The sequence below is a fragment of the Chelonoidis abingdonii genome, chromosome 11 (assembly GCF_003597395.2).
Source record: "Chelonoidis abingdonii isolate Lonesome George chromosome 11, CheloAbing_2.0, whole genome shotgun sequence".
NCBI classification, from domain to species: Eukaryota; Metazoa; Chordata; order Testudines; family Testudinidae; genus Chelonoidis; species Chelonoidis abingdonii.
The window spans coordinates 4,416,976-4,440,940 of NC_133779.1; the positions used below are offsets into that span (position 1 = coordinate 4,416,976).

General features: G+C 54.6%; 2 protein-coding genes across 13 annotated transcripts in view; both read right to left on the reverse strand.

Annotated features, from left to right (window-relative positions):
* Nucleotides 1-12,055, reverse strand: part of SYNE4 (spectrin repeat containing nuclear envelope family member 4) — a 28,566-nt gene extending 16,511 nt beyond the window's left edge. For 5 of the 8 annotated variants that reach the window (XM_032776231.2, XM_032776229.2, XM_032776224.2 and 2 more), the window contains exons 1-2: nt 10,214-12,055; nt 9,013-9,121 (exon numbers count right to left, since the gene is read on the reverse strand). The gene's annotated coding sequence lies outside the window, so the exon portion shown is untranslated. The other 3 variants (XM_032776225.2, XM_032776226.2, XM_075070641.1) reach the window with 3 other exon arrangements.
* An 82-nt stretch (nt 12,056-12,137) lies between these two features.
* On the reverse strand, nt 12,138-22,701 carry ALKBH6 (alkB homolog 6). 5 transcript variants are annotated; one of them, XM_032776219.2, is made up of 7 exons: nt 22,638-22,701; nt 21,257-21,369; nt 19,527-19,595; nt 18,519-18,579; nt 16,984-17,135; nt 16,096-16,212; nt 12,138-13,110 (listed from the first exon to the last, which is right to left on the reverse strand). In XM_032776219.2, the coding sequence occupies exons 2-7, from the start codon at nt 21,308-21,310 to the stop codon at nt 12,838-12,840; spliced, it is 726 nt and encodes a 241-aa protein (XP_032632110.1). In that variant the 5' UTR covers nt 21,311-21,369; nt 22,638-22,701; the 3' UTR covers nt 12,138-12,837. The 5 variants fall into 5 exon arrangements, with proteins under 5 accessions (XP_032632110.1, XP_032632108.1, XP_032632111.1 ...); XM_032776217.2 differs by having other exon boundaries at nt 22,616-22,699; XM_032776220.2 differs by lacking the exon at nt 22,638-22,701 and adding an exon at nt 22,176-22,199.
* Nucleotides 22,702-23,965: the final 1,264 nt, after the last annotated feature.

A 23,965-nucleotide genomic window follows, 5' to 3' on the forward strand; every position in this document is an offset into this window, starting at 1 on the left:
AATTTGGCTTCCTTGGTTCCCTGTGCTGTTGGAGATCCTGCTTCGTAGAATCCAAAGCCAGCAGGGCCCATTGTAACCAACGAGTGTGACCTGCAGCTTAGCACGGGCCAGAGAACACAGGAACGGTCAGACTGAGTGAGACCAAAGGTCCATCTAGCCCTGTGTTGTGTCTTCCGACAGTGCCCAGTGCCCCAGAGGGAGTGAACAGAACAGGGAATCATCAAGTGATCCATCCCCTGTCACTCATTCCCAGCTTCTGGCAAACAGAGGCAAGGGACACCATCTCTGCCCATCCAGGCTAATAGCCATTGACAGACCTATCCTCCATGAGCTTATCTAGTTCTTTTTTGAACTCTGTTATAGTCTTGGCCTTCACACCATCAAAGTCCTGCCCCAAAACAATCCCGAGGCCAGATCTCTTAGGAAAATACCCAGCCCTGGTTTAAAAACCGTCAATTCAATTTGAAAAAAGGTCTGGGACTTTTCAGCTCAGGAAAGAGATGACTAAGGGGTGATGTGAGAGATCTAAAAAAATCATGACTGGTGTGGAGAGAGTGAATAAGGAAGTGTTATTTACCTCTTCACATCACACGAAAACCAGGGGTCACCCAATGAAAATCAATAGGCAGCAGGTTTAAAATAAACATAAGGAAGCATTTCTTTAAACAATGCACATTTAACCTGTGGAACTCATTGCCAGTGGATGTTGTGAAGGCCAAGAATATAACAGGAGCCAAAAAGAATTAGGTAAGTTTGTGGAGGATAAGTCCATCAATGGCTATTAGCTAATATGGTCAGGGACGCAACCCCATGCCCTGACTGTCAGAAGCTGGAAGTGGACGACAGGATGGATCACCTGTTCTGTTCATTCCCTCCGAAGCACCTGGCATTGGCCGCTGTCAGAAGACACAATACTGAGCTAGATGGCCTGTTCGTCTGATCCACTATGGCCGTTCCTATGTTCAGTGATGGAGAATCCACCACAACCCTCGGTAAATTGTTCCAATGCTTAATTAGTCTCACCATAAAGATTGACGCCTTATTTTTAGTCTGAACGTGTCTAGTTTCAGCGGCTGTGGGATCGTGTCATGGAACGGCTCCTCATGCTATTACAGCTGGTCTGCAGAAAGGGACCCCTGTCAGCCACCAGTGAAGCCTTGCATCCCACGACCATCTGAGATCTCATTAAAGCCAAAGTGGCCTGGCCTGCACCCTCCTTTGGGACCAACCAAAGGAGTCCTCCAAGCCCCCTCAGGTAGTGAAGGCAGCTGCTGACTATCAGGGGTACCCGCAGACTCAGTCAGAGAGCGGACTGATGGTTGCCAACACACAGGTGAGGAGACGGGCTGTAGGGCGTGGCTGGCAGAGGCAGAGCGCCAGCGGAACAGTGTTTCAGGCCAGAAGGGAGCATTAAATCATCGAGCCTGGCCTCCTGCAGAGCACCCAACAGGACATTCCATTCCACCCAAATACCCCGATACGGAGCTCGACTGAGCTCAAACTGCAGACCGTAGGCAGAAACCAGCAGAGACCCAGGGGCCAGCAGGGCCTGAGGCCCACACCATGGCAAAGAATTGATTAAGTGAGTCCCTGCCAATTTGACCTGGGGGAAATTCCTTCCTGGCCCCGAATCTGGGCATCAGTTGGACCCTGAGGATGTGAGCAAGACCCACCAGTCAGGCATCTAAAAACATCTCCAGCGCTGGTCCACCCCATCCAATGTCTCATCTCCAGCTGTGACCAATCTCTGATGCCTCAGAGGAAAGTGAAATCTGCCCTCCCCGCCCCCAGATTACAACCGTGCATCGGGGGCGGGAGGAAACGGGGGGAGAGGAAAACCTTCCTGACCCTGCAAGGAACTGACTGATGCCTTGAAGCAAGAATTATGAGCGTGACCCTTAGAAGCAGCAGAGGGACAGGGCTTCTTGGGCACAGAGCCCACTGGATGGGCAGACATGGGGATTTCTGAGCGAGGAAGCTGCCTGCTGCTGTTTCTGCCTACTGCGTTCAGGGACACGGGACTTTCAGCACATTCTATGTAAACAAACACCTGGTGACCACTGATTTTCTTTCTCCTAATGGAAATAACCCTGCAAGGTGCTCAAATATTATCGAAGGGGCTCAGGCCAAAAGGGCAACACTAGTCTTATGGTAGTGCCTAGGCACCCCATCATGGACCAGGACCCTACTGTGTACATTTGCAATCCTATTAGGTGCATTACGGTAGCGTCTAGGCGTCCTAGTCCTTGACTGGGGTCCCATTGTGCCAGGTATGGTATATTTTGATGGCTATTGGGTGTATTACGGTAGGGCAGAGGGCATGCTAGCAACGGCCCAGGACCCCATTGTGCAAGGTGCTGTACAAAAGGCCCCTCCTTAGATAGTTGCCAATCTGAGTACAAGACCAAGTGGAGACAGACCACCCGGGGGGGGGGGGCGGGGACACAAAGCTGGGCAGTGTCTCACCAGCCCCAATCAGTGCCAGCTCTAAACTCCAGCCTGCGGCCCCCATCTCCCCGCCTGGCTCAAGATCTCACTCCTACAGCGCTGCCTGCCTGCCGCAGCGCCTGCCCCCAAACAAAACTGACCACCCAGGGATCTGCACTGCCCGCGGGGAACCGCCTTCCACCTGCCTCCTCCTTTGCCAGCCAGCAGAACCGAACCCAAACCCAGCAGGTCAATGCTCCAGCCCGGGCTGAGCCAATCGCCCTCCTCCCCGTTTCCTTGTTTGTTCTTTAGCTGCTTTTGTGCCAACCAACGCGTGATTTGTTTGTATGCCTCGAGAGGCCATAACTCGCCCCACCCTTGATTGTTGCTCAGTGTTTCTAGGCCACCTGCTTCGTTGGCGAGCTGAAGCCTGGCCTTGGGGCGTTGGGCGAGCACTAAGGCACAGGAAAAGATTCCCCCTTGCCCAGCATTGCATGGCCGGCTAAGGGAACAGTGGATGGACATGGATAGATTGCAGGCGATGGACGACACCCAGGCACCTTAATCAGGGTGGGGGTGAGGGCTGCCTATCCTCTTGTGAGCTTCAGCCACGTGTCAAGGGCACAAAAAGTCAGGGGTAAAGCGAAGATTAGAACCCAGCACTCTCCTGCCTCCCTGCCCCTTACGCTAAATGCTTTAGGGGCCCCTTCCACAGTGCTTCATTTTTCACTGAGCTGTCCCGGCCCCTCTAAGCTTGGTAGTTTATAGCCCTGGTACTCAGTCCCTGACTAACCCAGTAGACCCCACTCCCCTGCCAGAGTTAGGGATCAAACCCAGGAGTCCTGATTCCCATCCCTGACTAACCCAGTAGACCCCACTCCCCTGCCAGAGTTAGGGATCAAACCCAGGAGTCCTGACTCCCAGGCCTCCCTACTCTAACCACTGGACACCCCTGTCCTCTGATAACTGGGAAAAGAACCTGGGAAAGGAGTCCTGATGCCCAGCACCTCCTGGTCCACCCACTACCCTCCTGTGCTGCCCCATAATAAAACATGGCATGGGATTGCTTTCAGTATCACCCTGCATGTCCTGTCTGGATGGGCCTTTCCCACTCCATGGTACTGCCACCCTCTGGAAAATGAACCTGCTGGAGGAGTCCTTAAATCTTGAGCAAACAGACCAAGAATTCTGCAAACACGCTCCAGACCTTTGAAGAGGCAGCAAAAAAAACAAAACAAAAAAACAAAAAAAAAAAAAACGCAAAAGGATCCAGAGTCCACCCCCCATCCCACCCGGGGACGACTCTGAACCCCAGCCCCATGGGAGGCTGTAAGCCTGCAAAGAAGCCAACGATGGCCGAAGTGAGCCCTGATTCTCAGTCATGCTGAGGCTTCCCTGTGCCACACTGGGGTGGAAACAACCCCCGGAAAATCCGTCCCCCCCGCCTGCAGCTGGCATGGAGTTAGTGCAAAGGTCTTGTGCCCAGCCTCTGCTGTAGGGGCTGGATCTGTGGGTATGGCCAGGGCACACTGGGCTGTGGCTGTTCGCTGGCCGCCTAGGGCCCATAGGGGGCGGACCAGGGGCATGGCTGGGGCATACTGAGCACCGGCTATTCTCTGCCCCATAGGGGGCGGATCAGGGGCATGGCTGGCCCATAGGGAGGCGGATTGGGGGCGTGGCTGGGGCTCCCTGAACTCTGACTATCCTCTGCCCCACAGGGCCCATAGGGGGCAGATCAGGGGTGTGGTTGGGGCACACTGCGCTCCGGCTATTCTCTGCCCCACAGGAGCAGATGGGAGCTGTGGCTGGCCCCTAGGGTGTGGATCGGGGACGTGGCTGGCCCATAGGGAGGCAGACTGGGGGCATGGCTGGGACACACTGTGCTCCAGCTATTCTCTGCCCCACAGGGGGCAAATCGGGGCACACTGAGCTGTGGCTATTTTCTGCCCCACAGGGCCCATAGGGGGCAGACCAGGGGCATGGCTGGGGCATACTGAGCACCGGCTATTCTCTGCCCCACAGGAGCAGATGGGGGCTGTGGCTGGGCAGGATGCAAAGAGGAGACCCACAGCCACCTCTCCCCAGCCGTACCTTGAATGCAGGATCGGGGCAGCTGAGAATCAGGGCAACCTTCAGCCTTCCCAGTACCCTGTGTATGCAGCCAGTGCTGCAGGCAGCTTCCCCAGCACATCAGGCTGCCAGGAGCCCCAGCTCTTCACCTTCCTGAAGCCCCCTACATCCCCTGATCTCACACCATTGCTACGGAGTCCAAAGCGTCCTCACTGTTGGCTACTGAAAACCAGGTGTGGCTCCACCAAGGACCTTAGGCCACTTGTTTCCTTTCACCGTGCCTCAGTTTCTCCTCCTGCCCTTTGTCTAGTTAGACTGAAAGCTCTCCGGGGCTGGACTGTCTTGGCAGGATAGAGCCCCTAGCCACCACAGTGATATAAAATAAAGTGGAACCGCTTGGGATTTTCTGATCCACCCTGGCCCCCATGTGCATGGAAATTCCTGCTCTTTGCAAACTCCAGCAGGAAATCCCGGATCCTGCCGACCCTGGACTTTGATCCCGATTCTGTGACTGTTCCTATTTTAGAGAGAACGTGGGAAGATCGCGGGGGGTGGGGGGCCAGGTCCAAGAGCTCCTGGGAAATGGCCAGGCAGGCAGGTGGCTCTCAGAAGTGGTATCAACCATTCTGACTGGGAGGCGATTACACACACAGGCAGAGTCATGTGAGCAAGCCACTTTGCATCTCTGTGCCTCAGTTTCCCCGTCCAGTCCTGCCTTGTAAAGCACTCTGAGGTCTACCCCTGATAAGAACTAGGGATTGTAATTACCTTCTCCCCTCCCTTCTTCTGTGTCCCAGAAACTAAAATGGAGTTTATCTGTCGAAGCATAAGAAATAAGGGCTGGATATTTCTCACTTCCCAGCCCCCTCTTACCAAAACTCTTTGCTGGTCACGGTTAGATTCCAAGGTGGGAAGACAGAAGGATGGTTGCTGAGCTGCCACAAATTTCTTTCAGTGGGGCAAGATGAGGAGCGTTTCAGGAAGATGTTTCCATCCCGTCGCTGAGCCCTGGAAGGCAGCAGGGAAACTGGATTATTTTTGCTCTAGCTGCCAGACGCCAGTTCTCTGAATCTGAAAGGCAACTCGGTACCCTGCGCTATGGGTGGCGGCTGAATTCACAATGAGACAGCATGATCGTTCCAAGGTTATTTTTTATACTACAGTGGAGCTTAGAGCGACCGAGATCGGGGCCCCATGGAGCTGGGCTCTGCCCAGACACTGAGTGAGCCACAGTCACTGCCCCAAATAGGATGAGCTTTGATACAAGTCCACACTTCAGATGCTGCTGCTGCACGACCTAGCACCTCAATGGAGATGCTACCTACACCGACAGGAGGCTTCTCCCCTCAGCGTAGGTAACTCACCTCCCCGAGAGGCGGGAGCTATATCGACGGGAGACTTCTCCCATTGACTTAGCGCTATCTGCACCAGAGCTTAGTTCAGTTTCACAGCATCGCTCGGGGGGGTGAATTTCTCACAGCCCTGAGCGACCCTTATGCAGACCTAATTTCCTAGCGTAGCCCTGCCCCCCGTGGACTGTGCAGTTAATGGTGCTCAGCAGAAGGGCCTGGGGTCTGTTCCTAGGGCCTATTTGCAGGCTCAGGTCTTGCGTTTGCACTGTACCCAGGGCCAGCTCCAGGCACCAGCTTATCAAGCATGTGCTTGCGGCGGCCACTCCAGAACGGGGCAGCACTTTCAGGTATTCAGCAGCAATTCGGCAGAGGGTCCCTCACTCCCGCTCAGAATGAAGGACCTCCCGCTGAATTGCCGCAGATCATGATCACGGCTTTTTTTTTTTTTTTTTTTTTGAGGGGGGGAGGGGATGCTTGGGGCGGCAAAACCCCTGGAGCCGACCCTGACTGTACCAAGTGCATTTCAGTTGTTACCAGAAGCAAGTGTTGAATAATCATCACAGGGCAAGTGAAGTTACACCAGTCAGCGTATCCAGGCGGGAATGCTCAGCCCCTGGCTGCTAGGTTGAGGTCTCAGAGACAGAAGGTTGAAACCCAACATTTGCTCTGAAGCTAAAAATCAGCGTGAAACTCTTTCTAGCAGGCAGGGCCTGCTCCTGCCAGGCACTGGGCACCCAGGACTGCCAGCAAAGCCACCAGGAAACAAAGCCATGTGGTTATTGGGCCCTGGAGACTTGCCTTCCAGTCTCTGCTCGGCCAGGGGTGAGTCACTTTCCCCATCTGGGAAGTGGGGCTAACACTATGTTGGTTAGGCAGTGAGCGCTTCGGGCAAGGAGCCTCTCACCCTGCACGTACAGCTCCTAGCACATCTAGAGATGCTACGATAATACAAAGGAGGAGGTACTGTGGGGGGAAAACCCAAGTTGCTGAAGCCGTATTTTCTGCTAGACTTATCTGGCAGCATGCCCCTTTAAGGCTGTGCTCCAGGAGTCTGTGCCATGACACTGCCCCCCGGCCCTGGGCAGGGATATACTGTTAACCCCACGGAAGCCACAAACTTTGTACTTTGTCATCGACCGGGCCACGTCTCAACCTGGCAGCCAGGGTTAAAACGACAGAATAAATATTGATCGTGGAGTGCACACCTGCCCCTTGGATCCAGTTCCTGGTAAAGCTTCCCCGGCCATGAATCTCTCATCCCAGCACCTCCTAAATCCAGGGGAGTCAGGGGCAGCTCTCCCTGGGAAGAACAGAGCCTCGTGTTTCCATTGCTGCTGTTTATGATGGCACCACCTCCCCACCCCAGCGGCCAGTACACCAGACACAGCACGGATCCTCGACTGAGCCTGATGCCCCATTGTGCCAGGTACAGCACAACCCCTCCCCACCCAAGATCGGGGTACCCCCACTGTGATAGGGGCAGCACAGACCCCTCACCCTGCTAAGATCAGGGGCTCCCATTGTGTCAGGCGCAGCAGACCCTAATTATAACCAGGGCCCCACCGCTCCTGTCACAGCGCAACCCCTTCACAGACACACAACCGAGACCGGGGTCCCCACTGTGCTAGGTGCAGCACAGATCCCACCCACCCGAGACCAGGGGCCCCCATTCAGGGCCCCACTGCACCCATCACAGCACAACCCCCTGCCCCCCAACCAAGACTGAGGGGGTCCCCATTGTGTGAGGTGCTGCATGGACTCCATGTGCTGGGCACTACATAGACACAGACTCCCTGCTTCAATAACCTGACTGTTGAGTCCCAAATATCCCGCCCCTCCTCTCCCCCTGCTTTGACAGATGGAAATTTGCAGCCCAGAGACCAGGTGAGATCAGCACCAGTTGCCTCGTTCTGTGGCACCAGTAATGCTGAGCACTCCAGCCAGCTGCCTCGCCCAGTGGCTGCCCTCACATACCTGATAAGCAGCAGCTTAATTCCAATCCTCCGGGGCTCCCTGGATCTGCAGTCTGACCCAGAACCGAGGACCCTTTGCATCTCCAGCGCTGATCAATCATTAACAGATCCCGCTCCCTCCTCCACCCTGCCCTCAAGGCAGCTGGGTGAGTCAGAGACACCCTCCGCCCCTCCGGCTGAGCATCTCCCCACCTGTCTGGAGATGGGCGGCGAGCTATATTCCAGGTTCTCCCCTGGCTTTCGGAGCAGGTGTGCTGGGCTGGGAGAACGGCACAAAGACGGCACCGCACGGACAGAGGAGGAGGATGGAGAGGTGCCAAGTAACCTGACCTTCCCCCGACAGGTAATTGGGAGCAGAAGCCCAGCCCAAACTGGCTTACTCAAACAAATCCGGTGCAGGCAAAGCAGCTTGGTTGGTTTCAGAGAGGATCAGGCCCTTATGTCTTAACCAGTTCAGCCCAGGGTGGGGATTTACACTGGGATGTTACAACCCCTACTCCAATTCATTGTTTGCAGACTCCTCCGGGGCAGAGAGGAACCGAATGTGATGGCTGGATTGCCAACACCAGACAGACACGGCCTGCTCTCTGTTAACGAGGGTGAGAGAAAGAGGTGCCGGGAAACAATCTCTCTGGGGTCAGGGCGCGGCACAGGTGCCAGGAAAGCACTCAGTGTGGTGGCACTAGTCCCAGGTTAGAGATGGGGAAAATGAGGTGCCAGGAATAAAATCCAGGAGTCCCGTCTCCTATACCGGCCCCCTCCCAGAGACGGGAATAGAACCCAGGAGTCCTGCCTCCCTGCTCTAACCACTAGACTCACTCTCCTCCCAGAGCTGGGGATAGAACCCAAGGGTCCTAGCTCTCCCAGGAGAGTCCCCCTGATCTAACGTGCACTTTCCCTGCACAGAACTGGAAATATCTGAGTCAGAATCCTGCTTTTTAGCCTCAAGACCATCTCAGCCCTACAGGCTAGAGGGAGCTGAGAAGGCTTTAGGGGTCGAATTTCCTTTACAAACAGGCTGGCTGATGGCAGATATTAGAAGAAAAGCAAATAGCTCTATAAAGCACTGGGATTTCCCCAAAGGGTTTAATCGGACTGTCCCCATCAGCAGGGATGAGAAGGAACCCTGGTTGCATTATAGCCAAACAATGGAGACTCTAATCCTGTCACATTAAACTATTGAAACTTACCATTAAAGAGGTAGGATCTTTTTAACCTCACCCCTCTTAACTGTGCTCTTGCTGCGCTGATCTGCCTGAAAATTAAGAAGCAGGTTCTTGTACCTGCAAGGGAAATTTCCTGGAAAGTTGGAGGGACACTGAATGAGATGTTTGTGGGAAGACAGCTGATTTAATTTAAAAAAAAAAAAAAAGTGACTTTGCAATATGCAAGCACAGCAGGCATGGCAGCCCCGTGTAGGAGCAACAAGAAGGATAGCAGCCTACTACAGCTAACAGCTGAAAGAGTTACCCTTTTAGCTCAAGAGGTAGCACGCTGTGCTGTAGATTTTGATTGTCCTGAGTTCAAGTCCTGTTGTGAACTCAGGGGGTATGGCTACACTGGCACTTTACAGCGCTGCAACTTTCACGCTCAGGGGTGTGAACCTCCCCCACCCCCGAGCGCTGCAAGATACAGCGCTGTAGAGCCTCAGTGTAATCAGTGCCACAGCGCTAGGAACATGGCTCCCAGCGCTGCAAGCTACACCTGTAGAGGATGTGGTTTATGTGCAGTGCTGGGAGACCTCACTCCCAACACTGGCGCTCCGACCACACTCACACTTCAAAGCGCTGCCGCGGCAGCGCTTTGAAATTTCAAGTGTAGCCATACCCAGTGATGACTTTCATAGCCCGGGCCTTTGCTTTTGCAGTTCTGCCAGCCACAGACCCCCAACTAAGATCAGGGTCCACATCACAGTGGGTATTGCCCAGAAACCCACTGAGATCGGAGCTTCTATCCCCCCCAGTGCTGCCCAGACTCTGACTGAGATTGGGTCCCTCCCACCCCCAATCATCCTGGGCACTGCCCAGACCCTGACCGAAATCACCACCACCCCTCCCCCATCATCCTGAGCACTGCCCAGACCCTGACCGAAATCACCACCACCCCCTCCCCCATCATCCTGAGCACTGCCCAGACCCTGACCAAAATCACCGCCCCCCCCGCCCCCATTATCCTGAGCACTGCCCAGACCCTGACCGAGATCATCCCCCCACCCTCCATCACTGTGGAACTGAGATCACCCCAACCCCCGCCAAAATCATGTTCCAATAATCTTTAGTCTGTGAACAGCGAATGAGCCTGGTGCACTGGCCCAGAGTAGGTGGTTATGTAGGTATTGAGCAGTTTAAGGCACACATTGGGAACACTGTAGGTTTACGTGAGCGTATGTACCAACCAGTCTGTGGACCAAACAGAGGGCTGGGAGCCAGGAATTCCCAAGTTCTATCGCTATCTCTGCAGTCTCCTATGGGCTTTTTCCACAGATGGGGAGATTCTGGCTGCTGCGTTGGGAAAACAATCTCTGTCATTTCAGGTACCAGGGGAGAGCCTGCCTGCCTGACTGCAAAAAGATGTCGCTCCCTGAACTAATGAAACGTGGAAGCAAGGAAAGAGCCAGGCTGATGGGGCAGAGCTGCACCCATGCCCTATGCAGTACAAACAACTGTGGGGAACATGCAGAATTCAGCATGCTTCAGGCTGGATTCACATCTCTCCTGTTCCTGCACTTGGGGCAGGGATGGGGGGAGGGAGGGAAGAGGTGGCTTGAAACCCCCTTTGCTCTCCCCACATTCTGGGCCTTGCCCAGCTCCCAGCAACATTCAGAGCAACCTCGAGGCTGCTCCAACTCCCATACTCACTGGGCCCTGGAGAGCAGAGAAATGGCCATAGCGCAGTGTGCTTCAGCCATGCCCCCAAGCCACCCCCTAGGCCAGAATGCTGGGCCCTAATGCTTGTTCTACCTAGGCTAGAGAAGACCCCTGCAGGGGTGGGGGTGGGAGAAGGCTGCTTCCCCCACTTTAAGGGCCATTTATGCTGCACAGAGCAGCTCAAGTGTAATTATCCAAAGGTATGTCAAGAGGCCTCTTGATCCTGGTCTAGAAGTACCTACCCAGGCGGCAGATTTCTGCGAGGGGAGGGCTCTGTAAAGCAGCAGACAAAGGCTGATGTAGATCTGGACGAATTCAGACAGGAAACAAGATGCACATTTTTAAACAGAGAGGGAATTGACCGTAGAAACTGCTGACCCAGGAACAGGGGGTTGGGGGAATCATCTCCATCACTCGAGACTTTAAATCCAGATTGGAAGGCATTTAATCCACTCTAGCTCGACTACCAGATAGCCGTTACTACATCCAGCCCCTGGGTGGGACTCTCTGGCCTGGGCTAAACAGCCTATACAGCCCCACTCACACACCAGGACTCATTTGTGCCAGGCATATTAGGCGTATTACAGTAGTGGCAAGGAGCCCCAGCCATAGGCAAGGCGCCCATTGTGCTAGGTGCTGAATAAAACACAAAACAAAACAGTCCCTTCTGGCCACAATGAGAACTGAGCAATTTCCCCTTCATTCACACTTGTGAATCTCCAAGCTAGAATCCAGATCCTGAGAGACCCATAGATCTTCCCCTCTGACCCATTTCATCCCAGAGGAGGAGACGACCGAAAGGAGCTGAGACCGTTGTAGATGTATAAGATTCAGGGCGACGCCTGACTTCCTGGAAGATGTCAGACAAGACAGGAAGTCCCCATCAGGGCAGGAAAGGCTAATCAATTTGTATCATGCTTCCATAGCATGATCCCAGGGGTCCTAACTCCCAGCCCCTTCTGCTCTAACCACGAGACCCTACTCCCCTCCCAGAGTCCAGAATAGAACCCAGGAGTCCTGGCTCCCAAGACTGCACCCAAAGCTCAAAATCACCTAAATACCATTAGCCTCCAGCCACCGATTCCCCTGGTATTCCTGGTTTCTGTGCTGGATTCCCCACTGGACCCCAGGTATCCACCTCCCGTCCATCTGGAGGTGCTCCAACCCACTGCTGAGCACCATACTCCAGTTCCCCATTGGCTCCAGTTTAGAAAGCACATCACTGATGGGAGGTGGATTAAGAAACCCTTAGCTACAGCAGTTAATGCCTAATCCTTTCCCCCACATCACACGCACGGTTTCACCTACCACACACCCAAGGGCTATGGCAGGGGCAGAGCGCGCAGGTGTGTACGGGAGGCAGGGGCAGCGGCCGGCTGAGCCGAGATCTCAGTCTGAGGAAAAGGACACAGCGGCACAAGGGAGTTCAGAAGCAGAAACGTAACCGATTCCTCAAGCAGCATCAAGGAGCCACCAGCGAGGTGGAATCACCCGCCCCTGCCTTTATTAGAGTTCACCAAGTTTCAATGAATGTGTTTGAACATAGGTAGGAGCAGGCAAGCCCGCTGCGTGCTTCTGATGTGCTCAGGGTGCTTTGCCAACAGATAGCAACCCCTGCCACGTCAGGGCCAGGGAAACTAAGGCACAGGGAGGTGGAGGGAGAGTCCCTTAAGGTCACATGGTGAGGCAGGAGCAAGCGTGGAGAGTAGGAAGCCAGGAGTTCTGGCTTCCTATCCCCTGCTCTAACCACCAGACCCTCACTCCCCTCCCAGAATTGGAAACAGAACCCAGGAGTCCTGACTCCCAGGCCCCCTGCTCCGACCACTAGACCCCACACTCGCCTCCCAGTGCCAAGAATAGAACCCAGGAGTCCTGACACCCTGGCCTCTCGTTCTAACCACTAGACCATGCTGCATCCTGTCCAAGTCTCTGCACCTTCGCACAGATGACCCCAGAGGCTGCTCTTCTCCTCCCGTGCGGGTGAGACGCTCTCGGGCTCAGCTCTTCCCGTTCTCCCAGCGTGCCGCAGGATGGGGTCTCCGCAGCCTTCCATGTCCGGGCCTCCTGACCCTCTCATTAATTGCGCATTTCACAGAACCATTCTCAGGTAAGAGCCTGGGCAAGGGAGAGGGAAGCAAACTCCTCCCTTCACTTCCCCTTGCACAGGAAAATGGCCGTTTTCAGCACCTTGGGGACGTGGCGGATAGTGAGCGACACCCGGGTTCCCCGGCGCAGCTCATCCCCAAGCACCGTGCTGCAGGCCGCCATGTTGGCTACTTTCTCCGTGACAGTGTCGGAGGTGGTGGGTTGAATCCCGTGCAGGTAACGGACGTACATGTCCTTCTGCAGGACCAGGAGGCTGCGTGGCTCCAGCAGCAGGGACAGGAAGTGGCGCTGCTCCTCTGTCTGGGGCGCAGGGACCTGGGAAAGGACAGTGGAGCACATTCAGAACGAAACACTGGCCCTTTCTGCAGCTGCTTCCACAGGAGGATCTCAAAGCACCCGAAGGACATTAGTAGTTTAAGCCACACAACCTCCCCTGGAAGTTGAAAGCACCACCCCTGTCTTCCAGATGGGGAAATGGAGGCACAGACAGGGCTTTGCCTAAGACCACACAGAGAGTCAGCGGCAGGACTGGGGAACAGAACTCAGGAGTCCTGATTCTCAGCTGCCCCTGCCCCCCAGCTCTAACCACTAGACCCCCACTCCACTCTCAGAGCTAGGAACAGAAGTCCTGATTCTCAGGCCTCCCTCACACGTTCTAACTACTACACATCACTCCCCTCCCAGAGCTGGAGATAGAACCCACGTCCATGTGGACAAACTGGAGAAAGTCCAGAGAAGAGCAATAAAAATGATGAAAGGTCAAGAAAACAGGACCTACAAGGGAAGATGGAAAAAACTGAGTTTGTTTAGTCTGAAGAGGAAAAGAGAGGGGACGTGATAACCGTTTTTAAGTACCTAAAAGGTTGTTGCAAGGAGGAGGGAAAAAGATTGTTGGTCTTAACCTCTGAGGACAGGACAAGAAGCAATGGACTTAAATTACAGCCAGGGAGGGTGTTAGGAAGTTTTTTCTTAAAGTCCAACCTATCAGGGTGGTTAAGCACTGGAATAAATTGCCCAGGAAAGTTGTGGAATCTCCATCATTGGGGATTTTTAAGAGCAGGTTAGACGAACACCTGTCAGGGATGGTCTAGATAATACTTAGCCCTGCCAGGAATGCAGGGGACTCGACTAGACGACCCCTCAAGGTCCCTTCAGTTCTCTGATTCTGTGAACTCACCATAAATGTGGGCAGGGGTGCATGCTGCGCACCTATAAGTGCATCATCCATAAACTGTATGGAGAGAGGAGGAGAAGGAGAAGGGAGGTGTATGTGTGTCTGCTGTACGCAGTTTCTAAGGCTTGGCTACACTTGCAGTTGCAGCGCTGGTGAGGGTTACAGCGCTGCAACTTACGGGGTCCCACACTTACAGAGCTCAGCCAGCGCGGCAATCCTTCCCTGCAGCGCTGGCTGTACACCTGTCGCTACGGTGATAGCGAATCCAGCGCTGCCTGATGCAGGCGCTGCTCATCAGTGTGGACAACTCACCAGCGCTGTTTATTGGCCTCCAGGTATTAGGAGGTATCCCACAATCCTGTATACAACAAACCGGAAGGTACTCCCCGGAGCTACTTATCTAAAAAACACACACAGCTGCTCTTGCTGCAGCGAGCCGAGGCTTGGAATGTTCACGAGCTTTTGCTTGAGGAGAACAAACAGCAGGCGGGGGAGGGAGTCCCGTCGGAGAAGCTGATTATCTGGTCTGAAGCCTTTTAACATTTAAGAGTAATTGAGAGAGGGGTGGGAATGGCCAGAATTCGCAAGGAAGGGAGCTGTCACACAGTGTCTGCTCCAAAAATCCACTCTCTCGTCTCCCGCAAGCTCCCTGTCACACTCCACCCCACCCCCCTCTTTTGAAAAGCACGTTGCAGCCACATGAACGCTGGGATAGCTGCCCACAATGCACCACTCCCAACAGCGCTGCAAATGCTGCAAATGTGGCCACACTGCAGCGCTGGTCGCTGTCAGTGTGGACACACTGCAGCGCTGTTCCTACACAGCTGTACGACCACAGCTGTAACTACCAGCGCTGCAAAAATGTAAGTGTAGCCATGCCCTAAGCCAGATGAGTTAAAGCACCACAAGATCCGTGCACAGACCAGCCCTGCTCCGGTTTAGCTTCATGCACATCAGAGATCTCACCGCAGGGAACACAACTGTGGTTATTGGTTTCCCCGTAGCGCGATTAAAATAAGCAGGAATTGGTTATCCCAATGCACTGATCAGGCTCCACTGCCCGCGGCGCTGAATACACAGAGTGAACAGACAGTCTCTGTCCAGCTCAGGTCCTTTGATACCACAATGGGCACCAGCTGAGCACCTCATAGTCAGAAATGGATTTACCCTCACAACCTTCTACAGGAAGCAGGGGGCTTCTACTGGGGCAGGGGCTGCCTTTCTGCTCCAGGTTTGAACAGCTCCAAGCACAATGGGGAGTTCCTGGTTCAGCACTGGAGCTCCTAGGCACTACCGTAAAACACCTAATAGCAATAAAAATGTACAGCTCCCAGCACAATGGGGGCTCCTGGTCCATGACTGAGGTGCCTAGGCACTACCGTAATACAAATAATATCACCACCTTACAGAACTGAGGTCCAGAGAGGCCAAGTAACTTGTCCAAGGTCACACAGGATGACTCTAGCAGAGGAGGGAATCAAACCTGGGTCTCCCAAAGCCCAGGCTAGCTCCCTAACCACTTGGTCATCCTTCCCCTCTGTTCCCCAGGTGTCAAGCATGTGCTTACACCTCGACAGGATCGGGGCCTAACGAATAACAAATCAGAAAGCGGGAAAGCGACGACACTCAAAGTACAAACAGAGAACTCTTGGCATTTTCTCAGCTCCCTTTCAGACACGCGGATCTCAGGGGCTGGTTGAAACCGCTCCAGGCACATCTAGATGTGACTTGTTAACAGAAAAACTGGGGGAATGTTGTCAGACAAATCATTTATTCAACAAAAGATGAGATTTTAGTCGATCAGAAACTATTGGCAAATTTGTTGCAAGTAGTTTTGGCCATTCATAAAATTGAGGGGGGGGGGGCGCGGAGCTGCTGCTGCCGCCACCACCAGCACCCCCATAATGCCCAGCTCAGTGGTTACACACGTAGGACAGCCAGGTACAAATTCCCGCTCTGGAACAAACTCCAGACAAACTTTTACAATTCACCGACAAATTCCAGATTCAGTTTGACCCACGCCAACTTTGTTTTTGATTTTTCAGAACTGCCACCAAACCAAAGGGGGGAAAAGAAACCAAATCAGTTATTCACCGGGCTCTGTTTGTAATTCCTTCTGTGCTTACCTGCTCGCTGTCCGTGTGCTGCCCCCTGCTGACGGGATGGTAGAAGTCCAGCAGCGTGTGTGATCCCAGGCTGATGGTGGTGACCGTGGGGAAGTACAGAGGTCCATCTTCATGAGGCTAGAGGGAGCTGGCATGTCAGACTGAAAAGGGAAGGATCACACACACACACACACACACACACACACACACCCCCTCAGCTCTCCTCTCCAGTACCAAGCATGAAATGCAGGAAGACACAGCTCTTGACACCAAAGACACGTGGACCAACCCGTCACATGCAGGCCCTGCTGCTGAGAACGTCTCTCTGAAATCACCAACCTTCATAGCCAGTGCACATGGCAAAGCCAGGAGTGTGGGCAGGGCGGACATGCCCTAGGTTTGCATGTCCCTGGTGCTCATGCTCCACTCCCAAGATAGAAACACGGCTAGGGAAGCAATCTGCTCTCTCAAAGCGAGGTCGCGGCTATCGAAAGGTGTTGGGATTAAGAGACGACATTGGTAGCCACAACCTCTCGGTCTAGCCACTAGACCCCACTCCTCTCCCAGAGCTGGGGACAAAACCCAGAAGTCCTGACTCCCACTCCCCTCCCATGCGCTAACCACTAGACCCAACTCCTTTCCCAGAGCCAGGGATAGAACCCAGGAATCCCAACTCCCAGGCTGCCCCCGCGCTAACCATCACTCTCCTGGGAAAACCTAGTCTTGGCTATATAGACTCTGCCCCCCTGAAGCCTCCAGCCAGCAGGATTTGCCACTGCTACAGGATTTGCCCCCAAAGACATGCCTCTGATCAGGTCAGGTTCTGTGTCTGCCCCTCCTCCTTTGCCCCCACAGGGCAGGAGCCATCCTAAGGTTGAGTAACGGAGCAGCTGGCCCGCAGGTAGTTACCATGATCCCCTGCCCAGGGAGGTACTCGTTCACCAGTACATGGTTCGCCACTTTTCCTCCAAACGCTCCAAGGGAGGAGATCTTCTCGGCATAGCTCTGCAGCCAGGTGGGCAGCTTCTCCGGTACCATCCCTTTGGGGTGGGGCAGCCCTCCTGGGAGGCAGAGAATACAGAGAGGAGCTGGTGATGAAAGAGATCCAGCTGGTCCCATCTCACCCAGAGCGCTGGGAGATCCACGGTTGAAAAGCACTAAGCAAGCGTTAAACGTGACATCCCCCGTCCACCCCACTGGGCTGGATCAACCGTACAGGCCATACTCCAGGCGTTCAGCCAGGCTTGGCTTAAGCACTGTAAGCAATTCCTCTCCCACCTTCATGCCTGCAACCAGCAAGCCCCTAGCTCCCTAGATCAGCAGATCTCAAAGTGCTTTACAACTTGCACGTGGGGAACCTGAGGCACAGAGCAGCCAAGTGACTTGCCCAAGGTCATCCAGCTGGCCAGCGGCAGAGCTGGGAATAGAACCCAGGTGTCTCGAGTTTCTGCTTAGTGCTCTGTCCTCTAGGTACCACTCCGTTTTCCCCTTTTCGTTGTCACTTAGGCGCTCCAGCCCCTGGATCATTTTTACTGCTCTCCTCTGAACTCCTTTCCAATTTCTGCCCAGAACTGAATGCAACTGGCATATTTATTACGTATATTACGGTAGCACTGTGGTGCCCCAGTCATGGGCCAAGCACCCCCCACACCTCCGAAATCACTATATCCTCTTTGATGCTACATCCCCTTGCAAACTCCCATGCAACTGGCTGCCCTTCAGTCATTGCTGCTTCCCGCTCCGGATCACTTGCCACCACCCTCCAGAGGTGCTTTTGCCTGGAAGCAGATTAAATCCCGGACATACAGTGGGGTCGATAGCGAAGGACACAAGCCAGAGACATCTTTGGAGAACACTGGTGGAGGAATCTGGGTCATGCGGTCCCAGTGAGGGACCTGGGCTTAGCTCCCACCTGCCACTAATCGAGCCCCATTTACACAAGGAGAGGCTTCTGCAGAAGATCCACATACAGCCACACCAGAAAAAACCTAAGCAGGGATACCAATGAGCAAAAGCCTTAGCCCTTAAGAGGGGCCTGGGTTACTTGACTTGACAGATGTTGAGCTGTCCTTGAACAATAAACATGTCCTTGGGGAAAGGGACTGAAAAGCAACACCAGTGGGAGCTTCATTGCCGGGGAGTTGGCTTGGGGCTTTGCATGAGGGTGGGGAAACTGAGGCAGGGTCCGCAGCCAGGTTTGGAGAGATCTTGTCTCCTCAGTCCTGCAGCCAGCCAAATGACATTCCTTCCCTCCCTGATGCAGGCTGCTCGGCGTGGTTTCCAAAGGGCAAAGCTGACACATACAGATCCTGCGCTGAGCCCAGACCAGACCATCGGCGGGAGTGAATTCCCCAGTTCCGTGCACTAACCGGTCCCTGGTGCAGTGGGGGTCACCTGGGGGGCCACAAGCCTGAGCGCCAGCGATGGGGCTGGAGAGAACTCACCCCAGTTCTGCAGCTTTCTTCCAGACAGCTGGGTCCACTTGGGTTTGGGGGCAGCATAAACCTGAGGAAGTGAATGCAGGAACAGGCTGAGATGCTGGAAGACTTTGCTTGAGAGGGGAAGCACATTACAGAGAAATGGTATTACTGACACTAGTACCCAGGAATGCCAACTCTACCCCCTACACCTCATTATGCCAGGCACTGCCTAAGCACAGAGAAAGAGACGATCCCAGCCAGGCAGAGCTTATAATCTAAATAGACAAGGCAGACAAAGGGCACGAGGGGAAACTGAGGTTCTAAGGCTAAGTGACCCACCCAAGACCTCACAGGCAGTCTGTGGCAGAGGAGGGAATTGAACCAAGGCCCAGGCTAACGACCCAGGGGCATCACGTTACATGAGCCTGTCCAAGGGGCGGGCGGGGGAGGGAGAGACAGAAGCAGAAAAGTAAGGATAGGCCTGAAGCACTGGGAGTGGGCGATGGGGCCAAGAACTCTTAATATTTAGAGGAAGGCTGGTCTTGTGGTTAAGACCCCGGTGAAGACTCAAGAGATCCAGGTTCAATTCCTGTCTCCACCAGAGACCCCATGGGCAAGGCACTTCCATGCTTATATCTGTAAAATAGGCATAACAATCTGTCCTGCTTACTGAGGCTGCAAGGTCTTTGGGGCAAGGGCTGTCACTCAGTCCAGGTCTGTGCAGCACCTAGCACAATAGGGTTCTGATCTCGGTTGGGACCTCAAGGTGCTACCATAACACATCATGAACTTAAGAGCTCTACTACACAGGGGGTGTAATGTGGATGCCGGATCTACAAAAGCTGCGTCCATCTGTGCACTCGGGGTGTGGGACCGAGAACTTCATTGCAGAGAAGTGATATTAACAGCCAAACTGCCTGCCTTTATCCGAGTCAGCCAGGAAATTCTTCACTGGAAGAGCAGCGTCCACTAAGCGCTGCGCTCGCGTGTTGTGCCATGGGACTAACAAACCCAAATGAAAATCTCACATACTTGATGCAGCAGATAGGTCTCCTCCGACTCCGAGATGAAGTTTGGAATATAATAGACCGTTGGTGGAACCTGCAATTAAAACATACTACTAAACACCACCACCAACTATTCATCAGTAGATCTCAAAGCACTTTACAAAGAGGGTCAGTATCATTTCGCTCAGTTTACAGAAACTGAGGCACAGAAAGGGCACGTGATTTGCCCAAGATCACCCCACAGGCCGGTGGCCAACCCAGGAACAGAAGCCTGGTCCCCCAAGTCCCAGCGCAATGCTCTATCCACTAGGCTATATGCCACCCCTGCAAAACTCCATGCAACGAATTTGTTGGGTCTCAGCAGGACAGGTGCCCCTTACACAAAACCACCAGTAGGATCCATGCTAATTGCCCTTCTGGTCCCATCACCCATCCCAAAGGTGTGGGCCATGTCAGCAAAGAACTCAATGGCTGAACACACCTCGCAGCTGGAACTCCCTTCCCACCCACTGAACGGGCCTCCCTCCAGGGCAAGGCAAGGGAGAAGCTTAACGTTATTACGTCTATGACAGCAGAATCTAGAATCACCAGCCAAGACAGGGGCCAGGTGCTGCCCAGACACAGTAACCGAGACCCCCCTCCACACTAACATCCCTCACAATGACAGCATGGCCACCGGCTCCAAATATCTACACAACGGATAACACTGAGATACCCACCGCAATCGCCAAACTCATCCATGTCACCCTCACCCTTAACCATTTTTCATTCAACACCCCTTTGTCCAGACCATGGGCACAGCTCCGGGTACTAGGATGGCTCCCCAACACGTCAATGTCTTCATGGGCCACCACGAGGAAGATTTTCTGGACAAAGGCACCACAGAACCAATGATGTACCTGAGACACATCCATATTTTCATCCTCTCGACAGATGACCTGACCTCCCACACAGATTTCCAACACAACCTCAACCACCACCCCCCAACCATCAAACTGCACAACACTCCTGCACCAGTATCAACTTCCCGAATCCCACGATCCGCCTCATCGATGGAACCCTACAGGCAACTATCTACAAGAAACCCACGGATCAACACATCTGCCTTCACCGATCCTGTAAGCACCTCAAACACACCAAGAAATCTGTTCTCTCCGTACTGAGACACTCAGACACCACAGAATAAGCTCCAAGGAGAAAGTCCGGTATACACACCGTAACACACTTAAAACCACCAGCACCAAACAAGGACACTCCACCAGAGAAGTAGATCGTATTCTGGAACGGGCCCCCCAAATAGCCCAAGTGAAACCCCCTCCAACGTACCCCTTTAGTTGTCACCTACCAACCCACACCGGAAGCCCTACAGGGTAACACTGAACAATTCCAACTCATACTTGACAACCTGAAAGAAACCTTGGCCAAATCCCCTCTTCTGGCTTTCACCCTAACCTCGCCAAATCAGAAGCAAGTTCCTCCCTACCAACTCAAAGCAGCATCAGACCATACCAGAACAACAGATACAAAACCTGCAGGCCTATCTCCACTGCGATAATGCTCAATATTCCCTCCCACCCCAACACACCTTTCAAGGCCCCATGGTTCTTACAAATGCTCCAACAACTAAGTGGGTAAAACCAGACTATCACAACTCTCTTGAAGGAACACTAGGGTTTTGCACCAGTGCAAAACAAGCAGGTAAAACCCCCAGTTCCCCCTCCTGCCACCTCCCAGCTACATTCAGCACCTGGTTACCTGCTCTACACGAAATGTCTCCAGCGCCAGGATCTTGGCGTATGGCTCCTCCATCTCAAAAAAGGGACCTGCGATGGCTGGAAGGTCCAGTCTTCTGGGTCTCCCTCCCGGAACTGTTGCAGATCCATGGAAAGGAAGCAGAGGAAGCACCATTACCTACTTGAGAGCTAGCCAAGCACACACTGCAAAAAGAAGCGAGACCATCAGGGGTCTCCAAACTGCAGGGAGAGCTCGAACAGGAAAGGCTGGCACTCTACAACAGTGGCTCTCAACCAGGGGTACACATACTTCTGGGGGAACGCAGAGATCTTCCAGCGGGTATGTCAACTCATCTGGATCAGTGTTTCTCAACCTGGCAGGGTCACCTCTTTCCCACCCCCCAGAGGGGTCACAGAGTTTAGGAGTTTTGCAAGTGCAGGGCCGGCATTAGGGAGTGGCAAGCAGGGTAACTGCCCAGGGCCCTATGCCACAGGGAGCCTGTAAAGCTATATTACATGCTTCAGCCCAGGCAGCAGAACTCAGGCTTGAACCCCAGGTAGCGGGGTTTGGGCTTGACTCCTGAAAGGGGTACAGTAGTCTGGAAAGGTTGAGAACCACTGATCTACAGCACACACAGGCTTTAGCATTGTGAATGACCAACCCTTGCAATCCCCACTCTGCTTATGGGCAGGGTTATCCTCATCTTGTGTACAGGGAAACTGAGGCAAAGAGAGAGGAAGCAACTTGTCCTAGGGTCAAATGGGCAGAGGCAAGAACAGAACCCAAGTGTCCAGACTCCCAGGACACTAATCTCTGACCCCACTCCTCTTCCCACCCTACCAGAAGTAGGAACAGAACCCAGGAGCCCTAACTCCCCCCCACCACCACCACATCCAGTCAGGCACAGAACCCAGGAGTCCTGGCTCCCAGCCCCCCTCACCAGGGAGCGAGAACCCAGGAGTCCTGGCTCCCAGCCCCCTCTAAGCCAGGGAGAGAACCCAGGAGTCCTGCCCCCCAGCCCCCCTCACCAGAGAGCGAGAACCCAGGAGTCCTGGCCCCCAGCCCCCACCACAAGCCAGGGAGCGAGAACCCAGGAGTCCTGGCCCCCAGCCCCCACCACAAGCCAGGGAGCGAGAACCCAGGAGTCCTGGCCCCCAGCCGCCCCCCCCTCGATCCAGGGAGAGGAGAACCAGGATTCTGGCCGCCCCCCCTTACCAGGGAGAGATACCCACGGAGTCCTGGCCCCAGCCCCCCCCTTCCAGGAGAGAGAGAACTCCGCAGGAGTCCTGGCCCAGCCCCCCCCCAGAGCCAGGAGAGAACCCAGGAGTCCTGGCCCCCACCCCCCACCACAAGCCAGGGAGCGAGAACCCAGTGGACCACCTGACGAGTCGCAAAGGCTCACGGGAAAGGCGCTCCACCGCTGACGCACGAGCACAACCTCTTTCGTCCGCCTCTTGATCGCTGTCCCCGCCCCCAATGAGAAGCCGCGGCTGAACCAATCAGCGGCTGGGGAAGGGGCTATTGGCTCGTGCAATAGGCGGGGCCGGATGCAGCCAATGAGCTAGGAGCGGAGGCGGGCCTTGGGACCCTCATTGTTCTAGGCGACTGCGTCATACGTCCCGCCCCCTCGGCCAAGCGCAGCCACGTGGGCGGGCGCATCGGCCCATCCCCGTGGCCTCACGCCGCCCGCGGGTACCGAAGCAGCACGGCCCCCCCCCTCCTCAGTGCCGCGTCCCTCCCGCTCCTAGGGCTGCCACCCACCTGGGGTCACCCCGTCCAGCGCCAGGGGCCGGGGCGCTTTGTGGCTCCGGGGTAACACCCCTTACCCAGCATGGCACGGGGGGTTCCGCTCCCACCAGCTGGGTGCTCTCTGGACTGGACCCCCCCCCGCTCATTTCTCCCCCCAACATGCTCCTTCCTATTTAGGGACTCCCTGCGACCTACACCCCCTACATCACACCATGTCCCCCCATTCTTCTTCCTCCCCACTCTGGGGGCTCTATGTGCCCCCATTCTCCTTCACCTCCCACCCTGGGGGCTCTGTGTGCCCCCCATTCTCCTTCACCCCCACCCTGGGGGCTCTGTGTGCCCGCCATTCTCCCACCACCACATCTTGGGGGCTCAGTGTGCCCTCCGTTCTCCTTCAGCCCCATCCTGGGGACTCTGTGTGCCTGCCGTTCTCCTCCACCCCCTCCCCAGATTGGGGGGTCTGTGTGCCCCCCATTCCTCCGCAGGGCTGCCTCCCATAACATTGTCTCCTGTTCTTCCTATCCATGCCAGGGGTTTGTGTCCCCCATTTCCCATTCCCCCCCATAATAGGGTCATAAGAACAGCCATACTGGGTCAGACCAAAGGTCCATCTAGCCCAGTATCCTGTCTCCTGACAGTGGCCAATGCCAGGTGCCCCAGAGGGAATGAACAGAACAGGGAATCATCAAGTGATCCACCTGCTGTTGCCCAGTATCCCCACAGCCAGGGGTTCTGTGTGCCCTCCATTCCCTCCTCCCATACCAAGGTCTCCCATTCTGCCCCTATGCCAGCAGCTCTGTGTGCACCCTCTTCTGCCCCATGGCAAAGGCTGTATGTGCACTCTCATCCCCTCCCCATTATCACTCTTCTGTCTGCGTGATAAGTCATTCAGGATGTCAGCTCTACTGGGAGGCTAGGCAGAACCGAGATGGGGGGCTGTTATGCTGGAAGGCATGAATAGCTGCAATCTGCAGCCAGCTG

What these genes read in the sequence shown, in the direction of transcription:
- ALKBH6 (XM_032776219.2), bottom strand. Translation starts at nt 21,310, where the DNA reads ATGGAGGAGCCATACGCCAAGATCCTGGCGCTGGAGACATTTCGTGTA. An exon ending in TCCCTGGGCAGGGGATCATG is followed by an intron (nt 16,213 to 16,983) that starts GTAACTACCTGC and finishes AGCTCCCTCTAG; the next exon opens with CCTCATGAAGATGGACCTCT. An exon ending in AGCACACGGACAGCGAGCAG is followed by an intron (nt 13,111 to 16,095) that starts GTAAGCACAGAA and finishes GTCCTTTCCCAG; the next exon opens with GTCCCTGCGCCCCAGACAGA.